Below are 19,292 nucleotides of genomic sequence, written 5' to 3'. Positions count from 1 at the left end.
CGTGTTGCTGCTTCTCCACCTTAGAAATGGTGTGGCTCTCAAAGGCAATGAGTATGGTGCACTAAGCCAGTAACATAGTGTGCCCCCCAATCTGGCAGCTGTTTCATCTCTATGTTAAAAATGGCTTCACATTTGCCCTGCAAATCAGTCAGCAAGGATAAATCTGATAGGGGAACTCAAACTCATCCTGAGAATAGGCCATTACTCTTAGTATTATCGGCAGCAGCACAGATCTTTCTAGTAGTTTGCTTAAATGTATCGGTTTGCCCCTCATAAGGTTCTGTGGGTGAAAAAGATTAATTTTTTTAGAAGACGAAGAGGGAAAAAAGGAGAATGCAAAAATGAAACTTGTCCCGTCTTAAAAAGGATAAAGAAGAGAACATCAAGACAAGTACCACTAAAAGCAACATAACCTATGAAGATCTTCATCTGACACAGAGTAGGTTCCCTTCCAGTGCTTTCGTCTACATTGTGTGATCAGTATCTCACACCGTACGCTAATCTTTTTTTTTCTCCAGGAATATATATTGCTACAGTACTTATTTTACTATACATGCAATGCAAATCTGTACATATGTACTATATCATCTTATGCTGTAAAGAATGTATGATTTCATGACACTTATACCACAGATAGCATCTACAAATCCCTCCTTCCATTCTACAGAATAAGTAGATAATGCACACAATGCCTTGCTGCAGGCATATCTTCCTAAACCAATAGATAAAACGAGTATTTCCAGATGCTTCTACTTAACAGAAGAAATGCTGATAGGATTTATCTCTGAGTGGCCACACATTCTGCAATGTGAACACCACATATACATTACATAAAAGTCTGCCAAACCCAATATTTTGGCGGGACTGGCTACTAATGTGTATACATCCCAATTGTGATGGTAGATTTTAGAAAACATGATCAGTCATTTGGATTTCAATATACCTGTTCCAGCTGGAGAAAAGCCCTGGTCAGTGGAATCTGGCAGCAGTTCCCTCCCCACTGAAATAAACACAGCAACTTGGCCAAGCTGAGCATGCAAGTGTATGGGAGAGTCAGGGTGAACTGCTGCCAGCTGAACGAGCGTAATGCTGTGCAAAGGCATGGACGGCTCTCCTTCTCCAGGCTAAATCAGAGATGGGTGCAAAAACTGCTAATTGTTTAAATTATTTTTAAACCTCAAAAGTTTTTTTTTTAATCTATAGATGCCAACCCTTTTCCAACAATTCTTTTTGGAAATGTATATGCTTGCACGTTCTGAACATTATAGATTAATGTCCTATGCACAGCTGATTGGTGCCCAGTCGTGGTGTCAGAAATGAACTGTTTATAGTGGTAATACAGTGTACCTGAACAAGGATACCTGTCAACATGGTTCACTCCCGAGATTAACATGCCGTCGCAGCTGATGGCAGAAGATGGGATTGTCGTGGATACATCTCAAATCTTGCAAGGTCTGTGCACAAGCCCTATTCAGAACAACAGGGATTGTGCACAGAATTTACAAGATGTGAAATGTACCCTGGTCAATCCGATGTTCTGCCCGTCGGTCTTGGGAGTGAACCATATGAATCTTATATGAATCATATAACCTTATGAAGTCCTTATGGTTTTCAATAAAAATATGTTTGATGTCATTCAATAGGAACCTCCATTATTGCTGAATGACAGCAACTTCCTATTATAATTAACTTTCTATTATATTAACATATATTTGGTATAACTGTAACACTCCTTTAAGCTTATAATACATGCTAATGAGACTTCAACATTATAAATACACATGCAAAAATATGTATTTAAAGCGTACATATTACTTAAAGTGACACTGTCACCCCTTTTTGCATTATGACTTCTCTACACAGGTGTAAAGGGTTCATTTTGCACTTTTAATACCTTATTTTATATCATACGTCATGGTGCTTGTTCCAGTAAAAAGTGATCTTTTTATCATCTGAGGATTGTGCTACCTGGGCGGGGCTTCATGGACGAAGTGTCACTTAGGCCCACCCACATCGCCACCATAGACCGCACCCCGTGATGTAAACGGTACATAGGCCCCTCCCCCTCGACTGCCATTAGCACAGGCCAGCCTAAAGGTTTAGGCCCCACCCTTTCTAGGTCAGCCAACACCAATAGCCGCTGAGGGGGCCTATGGTGGTGCTGTGGGTGGGGCTAAGTGGCGCTTCAGCCATGAAGCCCCACCCAGGTAGCACAATCCGCAGATGATAAAAGATCACTTTTTACTGGAAAAAGCACCATGATGTATGATATAACAAGGTCTGAAAACTGCTAAATTTACCCTTTACATCTGTGTAGAGAAGTCATAATGCAAAAAGGGGGTGACAGTGTCACTTTAAACAAACTTCTGACATGTCATAGTGAAATATTAGACGCGTGTATCAGTTAAAGTCCAGCTACAGAGACCCCTGCCAGTAACTAGAACGAAGGGGTTGAAGCGTTTAGCAATGCGCCCTTCTGCTTTTTCATTGCCACTATAACCATCTACTTTGTACAAAAGCCAGAAAGCAGATAGTCATGTGGTGTAATTTCATAATCTTCTGGACCCGGCTATGGCCAGACACAATTATTAAGCTCTTACCAGTTTCTGTGTGGATATTACACTTGATCCTGATGTAGTGGCAGATATCACCACAGGAGCGCTCATATCATCTTTTGACTCAGAAACACTTGAAGGAACAAACTGTGGTCGAAACTAAAAAGGTCAAAGATTGAATGATTGGAATTAACACAGAAAGGTAGGCAAACCTAAACTATACAACCTATGGCAAGCATGAAAATTTCAACCACTCATATTTGCAGGACTGTCAGAAACTTGCTAGCAGCACATACTACGACACCCAAGTATACGGCTACAGCTCCTCTTAGTCCAGTCAAAGTTCCGACACCCTCTTTACTACAGGACTGCTGTCACATTACAACCGTCTGAATACTCTTTGTAATACTCTCTCATATGGTAATAGACCTACAGAAACAAAGCTGTGGGATGTGGGTGCAAGCTGCAGTTCCATTCATTCTTTATGGAGCGACTGAAGAAGCTGTCTGAGTTATGCCCTATCCTGACCATAACCTGGATAGAACATAACTACCCTAAGATGATAAAGCAAGTTCTGGGCCACACTGTTATTTAACCATGACCCATGTATCAATATATTCACTTACATGTTGCTCTGCTGTTGCAGCAGGAGGGATGACGGAGGAGGGGAGATCGTGCTGTGAGGAGCCCATTGGAACAAAAGTGCTTGGCACCTGCTGAAATGTGACAGAGGGACTGCAGCCAGGGTCTTCTCTCCTTGGTGGGTGGTCTGCTACTTATAAGCAAAAAAAGTATTTACAAACATTTACATTAAAGCAAAATATCCTACATAACAAAACTAATGGGAAAAATGTGAATTCTTTTCTAACATGTTCTAAATTGACCCCCCCCCCCCCAAACAATGAAGGGATTAACTAAGGTAGAATCATAATATTGGCAGATGTTCAGTTCACATTTCCATGTTATGATTCACTTGCATTTTCATCCAATATACTGTATATGTACAATGTCTCCAGCAAGAAATGAAGATATATTCTGTGTTACAGTGTCACCTTGTGTTCAGCTTGGTGTAACACTTACACTGCCACCAATCCTTTATATAGTATGTAACAAAACTACATAATCACAAAAGATTTCATGATATAGATATACAGTTCGTCCATGCAATGGTCTTTACAATACTAGTAGCAACCCAAAACAGACTATACATATATGATAGTTTTAGGCTGAATGGCAAGTGTGCATGAGTTTTTAATAGAGGAGACCACTATAGGCCTTCAAACGCGTATTAAAGGGAACCTGTCACCCCCCGTGCCGGGGTGACAGGCTCCCTACCCCGTTAGAGCCCCCTATACTCTCTTAATCCCGCCGGGTCCCGCTTCTGGAGGTGGTCGGGTGATGAAGATCTCAGCCGCTGCAGCCCGGCGCGCGCGCTGGACTCTCCTGTCATTCTCTACGGATGTTGGACTCATCTCGCAGCACGCGCACCGGGCTGCAGCGGATGAGATCTTCATCACCCGACCACCTCCAGAAGCGGGACCCGGCGGGATTAGGCGAGTATAGGGTGCTCTAACGGGGGGTCGGGAGCCTGTCACCCCGGCACGGGGGGTGACAGGTTCCCTTTAAGGCCATGTTCACACATAGCATGAACATTGGCCGGCGTTTGACGTGTCAAACAACGGTCAATGTCTCAGAACATCACTTCATTCTAACTGGAACACGGGCACATCTAGGTATGGCCGCTTTCTATTTAGCCGTAGAGCGCAATGTAATGTACGGCTGGGAGCTGTACTTTACATTGTGTGCACAGGCTATTTTGTACGGCCACTATTTATTGAAAAGCGGACACAAAATAGAAATGTCAGTTTTTCTGTGTGGCCACATGAAACAACGGCCATAGTGTATGCATAGTGTATACAACTTGATATAACGGCCGTTTTTTTATTGTAAAAATACAGTGGGTGAATGTAGCCTAAATGTGTATGGCCAGATATAGTTGTACTACTGTATTCACTGTTTATATATGGAGATTCTACAGGGCTGCAAACAGATAGAAGATAAAGCCCCTTAATGCAAACACTATTGCCACCTATCAGATGAACATAAATGCTGCTATGCCCTGTAGCCAAAAATGTTCTATGTCTTAAACGGCTGCTAAGACATGTTGCTATTGGCACAAATAAAATAGTTCCTTTTAATGTCTAAATTCATGTGACCATGTGTAGGAAGGAAACTTTACAGCAATTTGTGTATATACCTTAGTTACTTACCATGCTCTGCTAGAACTTCTCTTCCTTGAAACATGGACATGGCCTCCATATTTAATGCGCAGACACCACGCATGAATGCTTTCTTTATGGATCCCTCAAACTGCTCCCTCTCTGCATGAAGTCTTGAAATTTCTGCTCTAGCTTCTTCTAGAGCACCACTCAGCTACAAATGTAAAAAGGAATCAGTAAATGCTGTGGATCATACAGCATACTGGTGATCATTTATGTTAAGAGACCGCTGCTGACCCGATTTAATTGTGTCTTATCGGTGGTGTCCATATACCTAGTGGTTTGTACCATGCAGCTGTGAACCACACAGGCTGTCTGTGGCCATGTGGCAAGAACAGGGAAGCACATGGTCATATGTACTTTCAACTAGACTTGCTCTGCTGAGAGAACTTATTAAAAAAAAAAAAAAAGTGAATCAAATCTCGCCTACCTTTTAGAAGTCTTTATGACCTCTGATGTCAATGACTCATCTTACTAACCATTGCTGGCAAAGTCAGGCATGTGTATTACATTCCATAGCCGCTACTAGGGTTTATTTACATAAAGTTTATCAGTATATGGATTACTGGTGAAGGGTTACATACCTGAGAAATTTTAGATTCATAGTCGCTAGACAGCTCCATGCAAACTTCTTCAGCTCTGGCTCGACATGCCTGTTCCACTTTGTCCTTCCAGCTGGACTCCATAACGGAGCGCCATGCTCTCCACATATTCTTCAATAACATTCTTTTATAATGTCTGTCAGCCAGACTGCATGCATAATCCTAAAAACAAAGCAAAACAATTCTCACATTACACAATTTTGACTTGACATTACTTACTGTATAGATTCTAGAGTTCTGCTGTGGTATGTGTACTGCATGTATCTAGGCGCTATTGGCATTATTCTCTTGGTGTGCTTTTAACAAGCAGCCCGGTTTCATGTCCTTAGAGTGTCTCTGATGTAATTTCAGTAAGGAGAACATAGCTTAGTAGAAATGGATTTACATAAAAAAAAAAATACAAATACAATGCAATACAAAGTGCAAAACTTGCTGCATGTTTTTTTGGGATAAAAACACTAGCAGAACGGAAATATAAAATGTCATAACTATGAATTTTAACAGAACTAATGTGTCAATGCCACACATGACATAAATTGCCGTAAATGGTAAGTTTTTACATAGTTTTGCATAATTGCACAACACTAAGGGGGAGATTTATCAAACATGGTGTAAAGTGAAACTGGCTCAGTTGCCCCTAGCAACCAATCAGATTCCACCTTTCATTTTCCAAAGAGTCTGTGAGGAATGAAAGGTGGAATCTGATTGGTTGCTAGGGGCAACTGAGCCAGTTTCACTTTACACCATGTTTGATAAATCTCCCCCTAAGTGTTCATTCACACTTTCTGTAAATACGGAATATGGACTTGATGCTTTTTTTTTTAACCTGTGGTAAGTCCAGGTGTAGCCCCCCAATTATGCCAGTGGCTGCACCTATCACTTGCTATTCATCAATAATTGGAGACTACTTCTGGACTTGCCACAGATTAAAAGGTACCTAGCATTACGCTTACACAGCAGGATACCTTCCCAACACTCCAGCAGGTATGTAGTCCGCTGAAGCGAGCAGTGTACAGAACTGCTGGAAGCACCGTGTTTTACACATATACATTACCTTTTGTTCTCCAATGGTCACACTGTGTTTTGCCATTAAAAAAAGAAAGTCCAGGTGATATCTGCACTTAAAAATACAAATGGTAGCCGCAGCTGGTAGCACTGTAAGGGCCCTATTACACCAAAAGATATCTGACAGATTATCTGACAGATTTTTTCAGACAAACTCAGGAATGGGCTATAAACAGAGAACAGGTCGTAAAGATAAGGCTGAGATTTCTCCTCTTTTCAAATCCATTCCTGGCTTTGGCTGAAAAAAATGTGTCAGATAATCTGTCAGACATCTTTTGTGTAATAGGGCCTTAAGGGTCCTTATAGACACACAGATCTATTGACCATGGGGGCCAAAAACGTGTGCTGATCAGCAAGATTAATGGCTCGTTTGTTTGCGCAAGCAGCACATGGGCCACTGAGCAGATGGGCTGCATAACCGATCCTTGTATCATTCATGCAGCTCTGAAAACTGACAGCACTGATGTGTATATATCCATGCTGTCAGTTTCCAGATCACATGCAGCCTATACTTACCAGCCACACTGCTTGTGAATCTGCTTGGAATCTGGCTGTGTATGGCTGTCAAATCAATCTGAAGAAGGAGGCAGCCTGAACTAACAGCAGCAGTGGGAGGACTGGAGAACCAGATGCCGGACCACAAGCAGTGTGGTAAGTATAGACTGCTTGTGGTCTGGAAACTGACCGCACAGATATTTAGATATCAGTGCTGTCAGTTTCCCTTTATCTTTCTCAGCCGCACAAACCCCTGTTTTCACAAGATGATGTGCAGCCATTACAGATAAATTTTTAAAGCAGGCTCCAAACAGACCATAATCAGGCATATGCCCAGTGTTCAGCTGATCGCTGTCACTTTTACACGGGCTTAATATCGGCTGCAGGAGTGTTTCTAGTGACGTTCCTGGCCAATAATTGGCCAGTGTAAAAAAGATCCTTAAAGGGGTTGTCCAGCGAAAATCTTTTTCTTTCAAATCAACTTATTTCATAAAGTTATATAGATTTGTAATTTACTTCTAATAAAAAACCTTCAGCTAAAAATTATCAGCGACTATATATCCTACAGGAAGTGGTGTTTTATTTTCAGTCTGACACAGTGTTCTCTCCTGACATCTCTGGCCGAGACAGGAACTCTGTCTCAGTTTTCTATGAATTCCCATAGAAAACCTCTCCTGCTCTGGACAGTTCCTGTCTCGGCCAGAGATGTCAGCAGAGAGCACTGTGTCAGACTGAAAATAAAACAACATTTCCTGCATGACATATAGCAGCTAATAAATATGGGAAGATTTGAGATTTTTTTTATAGAAGTAAAATTACAAATCTATATAACTTTCTGATATCAGTTGATTCATCTATTTCCTCAGTACTCTCGACAAATAATGTAATAAACCTCTCCTATACCCAATATCTTAGACAAGAAAAGGTCATTTCATAGTAGCAGTAAAAAGAACACTAATATTATAAGAGAGATTCACATGTCATGCTCTTCACCTCTTGTCTGGCTTCTATCTGCTGAAGTCGCCAGTGGGAAAACGTCCTCATAAGTTCAGTCTTTTCCTTCTGCTTCTCCAGGGCATGGGTGAGGTTAGAAATCACCTAGAGATAAGAGGATCATACTTAGTGATGTCATAGCTTCTAATAAAATATAAGAGGGAATGAATCATGCGTAAGGCAATGTAGCAATGATCTGCACATAAAAGATCACTGGCATGAACAAAGGATGTCTCTTTTCATTTATGTCAAAGATTCTGACCATTAATAAAAAAAAAAAAAAAAAAATTGTAGACATGAAGCCTAAAAATTACTTACTAAAATAACCAGGGAATAAACGTGTCCACAGTGAATCCATGTTTTGTACAATTTAAAGAAGTAGTGCGGCGAAAATTTTTATTAAAGTATTGTATTGGCCCCCAAAAGTTATACAAATCACTAATATACACTTATTATGGGAAATGCTTATAAAGTGCTTTTCTCCCTGCATTTACTACTACATCAAGGCTTCACTTCCTGGATAAAATGGTGATGTCACGATCCGACTCCCAGAGATGACTTATAGGGCCACTTAATATGGTGGTTTCATACAGGAGCCACCCCTTGGCTGGGTCCTTCCCGGAGGGATATCTGGGTAGTCCTGTGTTTCTAGACTCTTTGATGAGGCTTCACGGCTCTTCTTTTGCATATTCATGTTTCCCAGGGGGAAATGATGCACCTAGGACTTTACTGCATTGAGCACTTTCACTAGCAGCCGGCAGTGTTGTCGTTTGGCTGGTCTCCCTGAGATCAGCGATCTGTTGCAGTGTGAACAGAGCCAAATCGGGAAAGGTTTATTCTGATTTCATGTAAAAAAAAAAAAACACAAGGACATGTTTCTTTTGGTATAGTGTATGTAAACCGCTGGTTTCAGTATGATTAGACCGCAGTTATTGAGCAATTATAATTATTATAATGAGGGACTGATTGGGAAAACAAAACAGCCGGTGATCCAGTAAGATGAGTGCACGGGAGCTAATCGCAGGCTGCGGAAACATGACTCAGCCAATCAATCACCTCCGGAGTGGTCCTGCCGCTGTGCACATAGCTCATGCTCCCACGCAGCCAGCGGGAGCACCACACCAAGGCACATTTATCTTTACACAGAGTAAATAAGATCATTTAGTATGTATGTGCTGAGCCATATCAAAGTACATTAAACTATCATTATATTAAGGCATCCAGTGACAAGGAAGATGTTTTACATCTATATGCAAAACACTGTGCACAGCTAGTGTCAATGTGTTACATTTAGCATAAAAGTGTGAAAAAAATTATGATCCGAGTATCTCAACTGATGAATATTTTACTTCCAAGTGTTGCCTTTCCTTTTTGAAAATAATGCACATACAGTTATTAAACTGAAGACTATAATTATCTGCTGCCTAATGAACTGGTTTTGTGTTTAACATTTTCTTCATTGTGTTGTCTTGTCTGGTGGTATACAGCACTAAGACAATAGCAGCAGATCTTCTTAAAGTGTCACTGTCTGTTAATTTTTTTTTTTTTTTTTGCAGAAATCAATAGTGCAGGCAGTTTTAAGAAATTTTGTAATTGGGTTTATTAGCTGAAAAATGCATTTTTATAATGAAAAAGCAGTTTGAAGCTCTCACCCCTGTCTTCATGATTGTCTATGGAGAGGGGAGAGGTTGAGGCACCAAAACAAGACAAAGAGTTAATTAACAGCTACATCACCAGGCTATCTCCTCTGAAGTCAACACTGACCTCTCTGACCTCTGAATATGGCTTTTCACACAGGTTCTCTGCTGGCGACTTATCTCCCAGAAACCACGCAGCCCTTCTCGCCCAACAACCGAGAGAGATGTTGCTTGGGTTATGCTGGATCGTACCGTGTTTATTTGGTGAATTTCTGTTCTGCTTCAACTTACTGAAGATCAACATGGAGAAACTTTAATTTATCATCTTTCTCCCATCAAGTTCACACCACATGATTTCACAGCCTTTACTGCCAAAGGCCGTCAAAAAAACGCCCGACTACAACGATCATGATAATAGACGTCAGTCTTTGGCAAATATCCAATGGCCATAACATCACCTAAAGGGGAATTCCGGGTAGAGGTAAAAAAAAAATGAAACTTCTGCTGAAGCATAACGCATTACTTACCTGTCTAATCCAGTTTTGAAAGTACCAAAAATCCATCTGTTTGGGGGGGGGGGCGTGTTTGCTCTGTGTTGTGTTTCTGTCTTTCCTGGTTTAGCATTTCCCAGAATGCAATGCTTTCCCTCATGTGACCATCACAGCCTCCACCCATTACAATCAGAAAAATTAGTGCTGCACCTGCTTCTGGCTGGTCTGAGATGGTGAACCAGTCAGGGGATTGGGTTAGCCAGCCAAGCCTCCTGTGACGTCACACCCTGCCACCTGTCTGTATCATCAGCAAACACACACAATGTGAGACAGAGGCATTGAATATTTGTCTCCTAAGGGGGATAGCAGTGGGAGCAGGAGACAATGTGAATTGGTACAAGGGCCATTTTTGTCACTTCCTGGATTTCTATCAGCTACCAGTGTGGAAGAACTGTACAGATACAGTAATACATTGTATAGACACATCTATATAACTTTTAATGCACTTTTAATAGAAATTTTTTTTTTCTTATCCAGAGTTCCCCTTTAATGTGAACTTAGCCAATGACTCCTACCTTACCTCAGTCTCCTGCATCTTGATAACTTTAGATTGTAATGAAGCATCCAGGACCCTTTTGCTGTCTTGAAAATATCTCTTTGTGCTTTTTTGTCTATGGTGCAGCAAAAATTTTGATGCAGTCCTAATCTCCTGCCTAGACTACTGTAACACTGCTCACTGTACCTTCCAAATTCCTCTTGCCTCCTTTGCCTCGCCCATACCCTTTACTGGCAACCCAATGCCATTTTTTTTTTTTTTTTTTTTTTTTTTTTTTTAATAACCCCCTCCCCTAGCATATACATAAAAGCTCTCCTGCCTGGAGGACTCCTTTCATTCATGTACAGCACTCGGAACTAATGGCACTTTACAATAAATCTAAAAAGCATGTTTTTATTCTTCAGAGATTTAATGAACAGAGAGGAACTCCAGGTGTGGATGAGAATGTGAAATGTTCTAGACACTGACTACAAATGTACTCATCCAGAGACAGATCCCACTGTGAGCACATTCATCACCACTGCTATGTCAGGAAAAGATAAATGAGACAACCGGCGCCACACTGTTTCATTCATGTAAAAATATGTCTACCTAATAATAACATCTGTGCAGTCTGGTTTACATTATTACATATGTACACTGATCAGACATAACATCAAAACCACTAATATTGTGATGGTCCTGCCCGTGCCATCAAACCACAGTGGGTTAGATGTTCGGGTTCGTATGAACCTAAACCATCTGCATTTGAATCCCGCTATCATCTTGTTCTGTGGAGACAGCCAGAGTCCTGCCTGGAAAACAGCGATACAGCCTATGACCTAGGCCGTATTCAGCAGGATTCAAATGCCGATGGTTCAGGTTCATCAGAACCCAAACCTTGGCCCAATTGGCTCATCTCTAGTCCAGAATTCTGGACGGGTGCCTTTATACTCATAGGGCATCCTGTTGCCATCGCTTCTCTAACGTGCAGGCATCCACCCATTCAGATAGCAAAAAAATGCTGTCATGAAAGTCACTTCCCAGGGTTTATGGAAGGGGTCTAAGCACAGGGTTCCATGTACTTAAAATAAATGGGAATTATGAAACCCTAATAACCCTCACAATCTCACATTAAAGAACAACTGCTAAGTGACCATAGCAGGTATTACCTCATCTTTTCTTTGGATGGAGGTTTCGTAGGTCTGTATAAGAGCCTGCAGGCCGTCTATCTGGTTGCTCAGGTGAGTAAAATGCTCAGTGTGCTTTTCATTCTGCTTTTTCAATTCCAGCTGGTGTTTCTCGATTATTGTTAGTCTCCATTTGCTCAGTTCAGCCAACACGTTTGTCTAAGAAAGAAGAACAGATGTGCAGGTAAGTAGATTTTTAGATGAATTTTAGCGTAACCAAGCATCTACACAGCTTTGGGAGCAAACAATAAAAGGGCACCCCACCCATATCCTCAGAATAGGTAATACCTAACTGGTCAGACCACTCAGACCTGCAATGATCAAGGGAACAGTGGCCCCTCATACCCAAGTGAATGGAGCTGCAGTGGACTCTATGAATGGAAGTCCCTCAGAGAGTGGTATTTATCTACCTACCTTTAGGTTACCACTCCATAGATCAAGCAACTCTTCAACCTGCTGTATGTTTTCAGAAGAAACAGGCAGCTGTGTTACTTGGATCCGTTCTCTCTGGGATCTGGCAGAGGCAGAAGAGGATGAGCTTTGGAGAAGCAGTTCATCCGAATGAACAGGAGAAAACGCCTCCATACCAGATGCAAAGGTCCTTTGCAATGCAGGTTCTTCAAATATAAAATAAAAAAAAATTGTAGTGTCAATTTGGATACTGCAGATCCCATCACTGGCGCAGAACATGCAAAAAGTTGCTGATTGTTCTATGCAGAAATGTGCAGCTATTTGTCGGGTCTGCACAGCACCTAACAAGCGGGTAGGCAAAGGGCATAGAATGGGAGAAATATCTGGGTGCTAGTGAGTGTGTGTGTGTGGGAGGGGAGAATAAGACTGACAGGAGACACGGGTGTTAAAGCAAATGTACCAGAGCACTGAGGGCCGAGTAACACCCCCAGTGCACCAAAAAGACAAATTACCATATTTGCTTTAGATCTAATTACTCGGAAAAAGCTCTACGGAGGAAAAAAAAAAAAAAAGACAACTAGTGCAGGATCTACAGCTCTTCCACTACAGGTACCTGTCACCTGGTTCGCATATACAAACCTGCTGATAGTCTCCCTTTAATTTACAATCTATATTTCTCTCTTGTTAGCAAAACACTGCTAATACCCATATGATTCTTTGACAGCGGATTGTGTTCAGCAATGTCTGATGGGGAACTCCCTCTTGGACTTTGTCTTTCTGAACTTCTCGGGAAGTCTTCTAATGAAGATTGTGGTCTCTCTAAAAAGAAACATTACATATACATATTACATATATGATGCTGCATGTGAGGTGTATGTTTCAGTGGCTTCTGTCAATCTCTCTTATATATGAGCACAGCTTTATTCCTGCACCAATGTCCTTCTTTATAACTCAGGATGAATCTCTTCTCCCTTGTTCTGACACTTTCTGATGCACAGTATGTCGTTTTTCCTCTACCTGCATAGTGTGCCCTGGGGCCTCTCCCATCTGTCAACCGGGAGGCATGTTCCCATGCCTCCTCTATACAACCTTAAAGGGGTTGTCCAGGCTTAGAGGCTTCCAGAAATAACACCTCTTCTGTCCTCAGTTTGGGTGTGGGTTTTGTAGCTTAGTTCCATTAAAGTGTATAGAGTTGAATAGCAATCCCATACAGGACCTGGAGACAAGGGTGGTGCTGTTCTTGCAAGAAAGTAGCTGGGTTGTTTACAATCCTGGATAACCCCTTCAATTGCACCAAGACGACCTTTCTTTCCTCCTACAGCATTCAATGCACAGATCTGCCCCTTCTTATGAATATTCATTTGGTGTTCATAATAATTATGAGGTGGCAGTAAGCTGGCAAATCTGTGTATTGTCTATACAACGGAATCAAAATCTCATTGTATTTTCAGTAAAGTAGCAAAATACATGGTTTTAGTCCATAAACAGAACAACACCTATCAATAGGTTGGGTTCAGTTTAGCAGCCTAGATCCATAAAAATAATGTGTGGTACCGGTCACCGAAGAAGCAGACATGTTTTGTAATCCTGTACCCCCCATAAATGTGCAACATACAATATATTAGCACATAATGAAATGATACTGCAGATAAGAGCTTATAGTAAGCTGTCATTTACATCTGGCATATTACAGAGACTGATCACATCAGCAATACTAAAGGCGACCATGCGCTTGTTTGTCTTAGTTGTTAGGGGGTACCTAGATTCTGTCACTGGGGAGAGGCAAATAGACCAATGTCAGTGTGCAGGAGGAGGGGTCAGGGGAGAAGGTAAGAGCATGTGTCTTTCTGCTTAACCCCTTATGTACTGCAGTGTGTAAGTGATCCAATGTTTAGTTACATGCTGCAACACAAAAAAAAGCAGAAGACCTATCTCTGCTTCACTGCACCGATAACCTCTGACCTCTGTTCTCCAGCTGGCAATCAAGTAGGAAAGGAAAATGTGCAGAAATCACTGCAGAGGTCAGGGGTAGAGAGGAGCGAACCTCCAGCATGCTCAAGTCCATCCAAACCCGATTGTTTGGCATTTGTTTAGCGGTGGCAGCTGTAGTTGGATAAAGCTCTAAGGTTGTCTGGAAAACATGGATACAGCCAATGACTATATCCATGTTTTCCACATAGCCTTAGGGCTTTATCCAACTTCAGCAGCCACTGCTAATCAAATGCCGAACGATCGGGTTCGGATGGACTTGAGCATGCTCATCTCTAGTCAGGGGTTATCAGTGCACCAGCAGTAAAGCATATCTATCTATAATATATATATATTATATATATATATATATATATATATATATATATATATATATATATATATACATACACACACACACACACTTGGTTTTAGAAAGTTTTGGTTTAAGATCTCACAGTTTTTCAAACTTGCGACTTGGTTTAACCCCTTAAGGACCGGGCCTAAAATGGCCTTAAGGACCGGAGCAAATTATATGAATATGACCTGTGTCACTTTATTCATTAATAACTTGGGAATGCTTTTACCTATCCGGCTGATTCTGAGATTGTTTTCTCGTGACATATTGTACTTCACATTTCTAGTAAATTGGAGTCGATACTTATAATGAATCTTTATGAAAAAACCCAAAATAGCGTAAAAAATTGTGAAAAAATGCATTTTTCCAACTTTAAAACTTTTCTGCTCATACAGAAAATGGTTATGCCGCATAAATTATATATTAAGTAGCATTAGCAACATGTCTACTTTATGTTGGCGGCATTTATTAAACGATCTTTCATTTTTTTTAGACAATAGAAAGCGTAAAACATTAGCAGCAAATTTCCAGTAAAATTTCAAAATCAGATATTTTTAGGGACCTGTTCAGGTTTAAAGTGTATTTGAGGGGACTGTGTGTTAGAAAGCCCCACAAAAGCACCCCATTTCAGAAACTGCACCCCCCAAACTCTGCAAAAGCACATCCAGAAAGTTTTTTAACCCTTTAGGGGAGTCACAGAAATAAAAGCTAAGTGTGTAAGAAATTTGAAAATTTTAATTTTCTGTGCAGAGATTTTATTGTAATCCAATATTTTTTATAATTATAAACCTATTACCAGAGAAATGCACCCCAATAATTATTGCCCCGTTTCTGCAGTTTATAGAAATACCCCATATGTGGCCCTATTGCGCTATTTGACGCAACCACAAGCCTCAGACATAAAGGAGTACCTAGTGAATTTCAATGGCTCCGTTATATTTGGTCATTTCTGACTGTACCACTTCAGGTTGGCAGAGGCTCTGGGGTGCCAAAACCTAAAAAACATCCCTAAAAGGGACACCATTTAGAAAACTACACCCCTCAAGGAATGTAACAAGGGGTGCGGTGAGCATCTGGACCCCACAGGTGCTTCACAGATTTTCCGAACAATGTGGCGTGAAAAAAGACAAAAGTATTTTTTACACTAAAACGTTGTTCTAGCCTTCAATTTTTCATTTTCACAAAGGGATAAAAGGAAAAAAAAACACAAAACATGTAGCGCAGTTTGTCCCGAGTACGGAAATACCCCACATGTGGACATAAAGTGCCAAGCGGGCGCAGGACGAGCCTCCAAAGGGAAGGAGCGCCAATTGGCTTTTGGAAGCTGGATTTCACTGGAATGGATTTCAAGGGTCATGTCGCATTTACAAAGCCCTCGTGCTGCCAAGACACTGGAAACCCCCCACAAGGGACCCCAATCTGGAAACTACACCCCTCAAGGAATCTAACAAGGGGTGCAGTGAGCATATGGACCCCACTGGTGACGGGCACAAATGTGGAACAATGTGACGTGAAAGGGAAAAATTTCATTTTTTTCACTTTCATGGCACAAATGTGCCCGTCATCAAGGGGTCCATATCCTCACTGCACCCCTTGTTAGATTCCTTGAGGGGTGTAGTTTCCAGGATGGGGTCACTTGTGGGGGGTTTCCACTGTCTTGGCAGCACAAGGGCTCTGTAAATGCAACATGGCGTTTATCATCCATTCTGGCCAAATCCAACCTCCAAAATCCAAATGGCGCTCCTTCCCTTTGGAGGCTTGCCCTGCACCCACATGGCGCTTTATGTCCACATGTGGGGTATTTACGGACTCTGGGGAAATTGCTCTACACATTGTGTGTTTTTTTCTCTTTTAACCCCTTGTGAAAATGATAAATTCAAGGCTAGACCAACATTATAGTGTAAAAAATGTAATATTTCATTTTCACGCCACATTGTTCCACATTTGTGCCCGTCACCAGTGGGGTTCATATGCTCACTACACCCCTTGTTACATTATTTGAGGGGTGTAGTTTCCATAATGGGGTCACTTGTGGGGGGTTTCAACTGTCTTGGCAACACAGGGGCCTTTTAAATGCAACATGGCCCCTGGAAATCCATTCCAGCCAAATCCAGCCTCAAAAAAACCAAATGGCGCTCCTTCCCTTTGGAGGCTTACCCTGCACCGGCATGGCGCTTTATATCCACATGTGGGGTATTTCCGTACTCAGGGGAAATTGCTCTACACATTGTGCTTTTTTTTATCTTTTAGCCCCTTGTGAAAATGAAAAAATAATGACAAGATCAATGATTTAGAGTAAAAACGTTAAAAAAATTACACTAAATGTTGGTCTAGCCTTGATTTTTTTCCATTTCCACAAGGGGTTAAAAAAGAAAATAAACGCAAAACGTGTAGGATAATTTCCCCTGAGTACGAATATACCCCACATGTGGACATAATGTGCCATATGGGCACAGGGCAAGCCACCAAAGGGACAGAGCACCATTTAGAGGCTGGAATGGAGGATGGAATGGAGGATGGAGGCCATGTCGCAATTACAAAGCTCCTGTGCTGCCAGGACAGTAGAAACCCCCCACAAGTGACCCCATTCTGGAAATTACACCCCATAAGGAATCTAACGAGGGGTGCAGTGAGCATATGGACCCCACTGGTGACGGGCACATGTGCCGTGAAAATAAAAAATACCATTTTTTTCATTTTCATGTCCCAAATGTGGCCGTCACCAGGGAGCCATATACCCGCTGCCCCCCTTGTTAGATTCCTTATGGGGTGTAGTTTCCAGAATGGGGTCACATGTGGGGGATTATACTGTCCTGGCCGCACAGAGGCTTTCTAATTGCATCATGGCATCCTCTAATGGGAATGGCGGCCATACCTATATAGCTGGGGAAAAGGGACAATTAATTTATTTGGGGGTATTAGGCCAATTATTAGTTTATAAGGTTGAAAATGACAGGTGTCCATCAAATTCAACCTGTGTTGATCCAGAGGAAGGCAAAAAAAAACCTTGTAAGGCAGACGACAGTAGCCTCATCACTGGGAAAAAATTCCTTCCCGACTCCATAATGGCAATCAGAATAATCCCTGGATCAACGTGACCCCTGAAATAGGAATAAGTGACAGAATTTAGATAATGTAGAACTCCAATGACGTGTGGTGCGCCTTGAAGTGATCCAGTATGCAGAGGTGATCAGGACAGGCGTCACACTGGAAAATGGCGTCCTTCCTGATCCCCCTGTTACACCACACTCTGCACTTCTTCTGGGGTCTCCCTTTCTCCAGTGTGGGGGACGTCACCTGGAGAATGTTGTCCTGGTGCAATACGGGGTCCTTCATATCCAGAAGCGCTGGGTCCGCTCCATGGCTGCTAAATATTAGGGCTCTATTATTACTCTGATATGTTCTGATCGTGCCGCAAGCTACAGTAGCTCAGGCAGCGAGGGACCGGAAGAGGGGGTGCTGGTATAAAAGTTATCCCCGTACAGGTGGTAACCTTTATCCAGCAGTGGGAAGATCAGTTCCCGAATGATCTCCCCACTAACTCTGAGGATGGTGGGGGGCGGAGTCGGGTGTCCCTTCCATCATACACTCTAAGGGTACGTGCACACTGCGGAATGGCGAAGGATAACCCTTTGTGCATTCCGCAGCTGGCACCCACCGGCGGACTGATGCGGGCGCGCGTCTCCGTCGGTGTCATAGACTCCATTCTATGCACGGGCGGATTCCGCTCTCCGTCCAACGTATTCATTCTTTGGACGGACGATGGAATCCGCCCTTGCATAACATGGAGTCTATGACACTGGTGGAGACACTCATCTGCATCAGTCCGCCGGGGGGTGCCAGCTGCGGAATGCACAAAGGGTTATCCTTCGCCATTCCGAAGTGTACACGTACCCTAAATCTGTAAGTGTACCCTGAGGTACTCTCACAGAGTTTGTAGAATTTCACACCATACCGTGATCTCTTATTGGGACGGTACTGGCGGAAAAGACGTGTCTGGGAGGCAGCGTACACTACGCTACCCCCAGACACGTCACTGGACGATGAGAATAAGGATGAGGATGAATGGAGGAACGAAGGATTCCCTACATTCATCCTCACTGGCTGTTTCTGTGTCGGAGGCAATAATAGCGTATGCGTCCGATACCGAAAACACGCCGGGGGCCACTTTTATATAGGGATTGGTATATAGGGTATGTAGTGGTGTAGTGTCAAACTTTATTCAATGTAGGGCTGGGCGATTAATCGAATTAATTCGATTAATCGTCCAGAACGTTGAAATCGATTTGATTTTTTGTGAAAATCGTAAATTCGATTTTCACAAAAAATCATTTCGGGCTGCGGTGCCGGGGAGGAGCTGAGAGAAGGGGGGTTGCGGTGCAGGCCGGCGGGAGAGCCGTAGAGGGGCGGTGTTGGTGAGCGGGGAGAAGATGCTGGGTGGCCAGGCTGGAGAGGGGCGGTGCAGTGCCGGCGGCCTCCAGCCACTGACAGCGCCGCCGCTGATCTGCCCCCGCCCCTTCCACTGAGCGTCCCACTCCCCTCCCGGCCAGATATGGAGGTCCCGGGTCTGTGGAGGAGGAGGCCGCAGGGACTACAGTAGGTGGTGATCGCGGCGCTGCTCGTCCTGGAGCTATACAGCGGGATCGGGGGGCTCGGTGCAGACCCCCGTTCCCGCTGTATAGCTCCGTGACCCGCAGCTATGCGATCACCACC

The 19,292-nt window shown here is 42.7% G+C and overlaps 1 protein-coding gene across 3 annotated transcripts in view; it reads right to left on the bottom strand.

Annotated features, from left to right (window-relative positions):
* Nucleotides 1-19,292, bottom strand: part of POC5 (POC5 centriolar protein) — a 39,167-nt gene that overhangs the window by 3,136 nt on the left and 16,739 nt on the right. For 2 of the 3 annotated variants that reach the window (XM_069962774.1, XM_069962773.1), the window contains exons 4-11: nucleotides 12,959-13,072; nucleotides 12,257-12,459; nucleotides 11,825-12,001; nucleotides 7,990-8,094; nucleotides 5,419-5,598; nucleotides 4,826-4,988; nucleotides 3,182-3,330; nucleotides 2,601-2,714 (exon numbers count right to left, since the gene is read on the bottom strand). In XM_069962774.1, the coding sequence (XP_069818875.1) occupies nucleotides 2,601-2,714; nucleotides 3,182-3,330; nucleotides 4,826-4,988; nucleotides 5,419-5,598; nucleotides 7,990-8,094; nucleotides 11,825-12,001; nucleotides 12,257-12,459; nucleotides 12,959-13,072 (1,205 nt within the window). The remainder of the gene's footprint in view (nucleotides 1-2,600; nucleotides 2,715-3,181; nucleotides 3,331-4,825; nucleotides 4,989-5,418; nucleotides 5,599-7,989; nucleotides 8,095-11,824; nucleotides 12,002-12,256; nucleotides 12,460-12,958; nucleotides 13,073-19,292) is intronic. The other variant, XM_069962775.1, reaches the window with a different exon arrangement.

The sequence above is a fragment of the Dendropsophus ebraccatus genome, chromosome 3, assembly GCF_027789765.1.
Source record: "Dendropsophus ebraccatus isolate aDenEbr1 chromosome 3, aDenEbr1.pat, whole genome shotgun sequence".
Classification (NCBI taxonomy): domain Eukaryota; kingdom Metazoa; phylum Chordata; class Amphibia; order Anura; family Hylidae; genus Dendropsophus; species Dendropsophus ebraccatus.
This window is presented reverse-complemented; position numbering and strand designations above follow the sequence as displayed.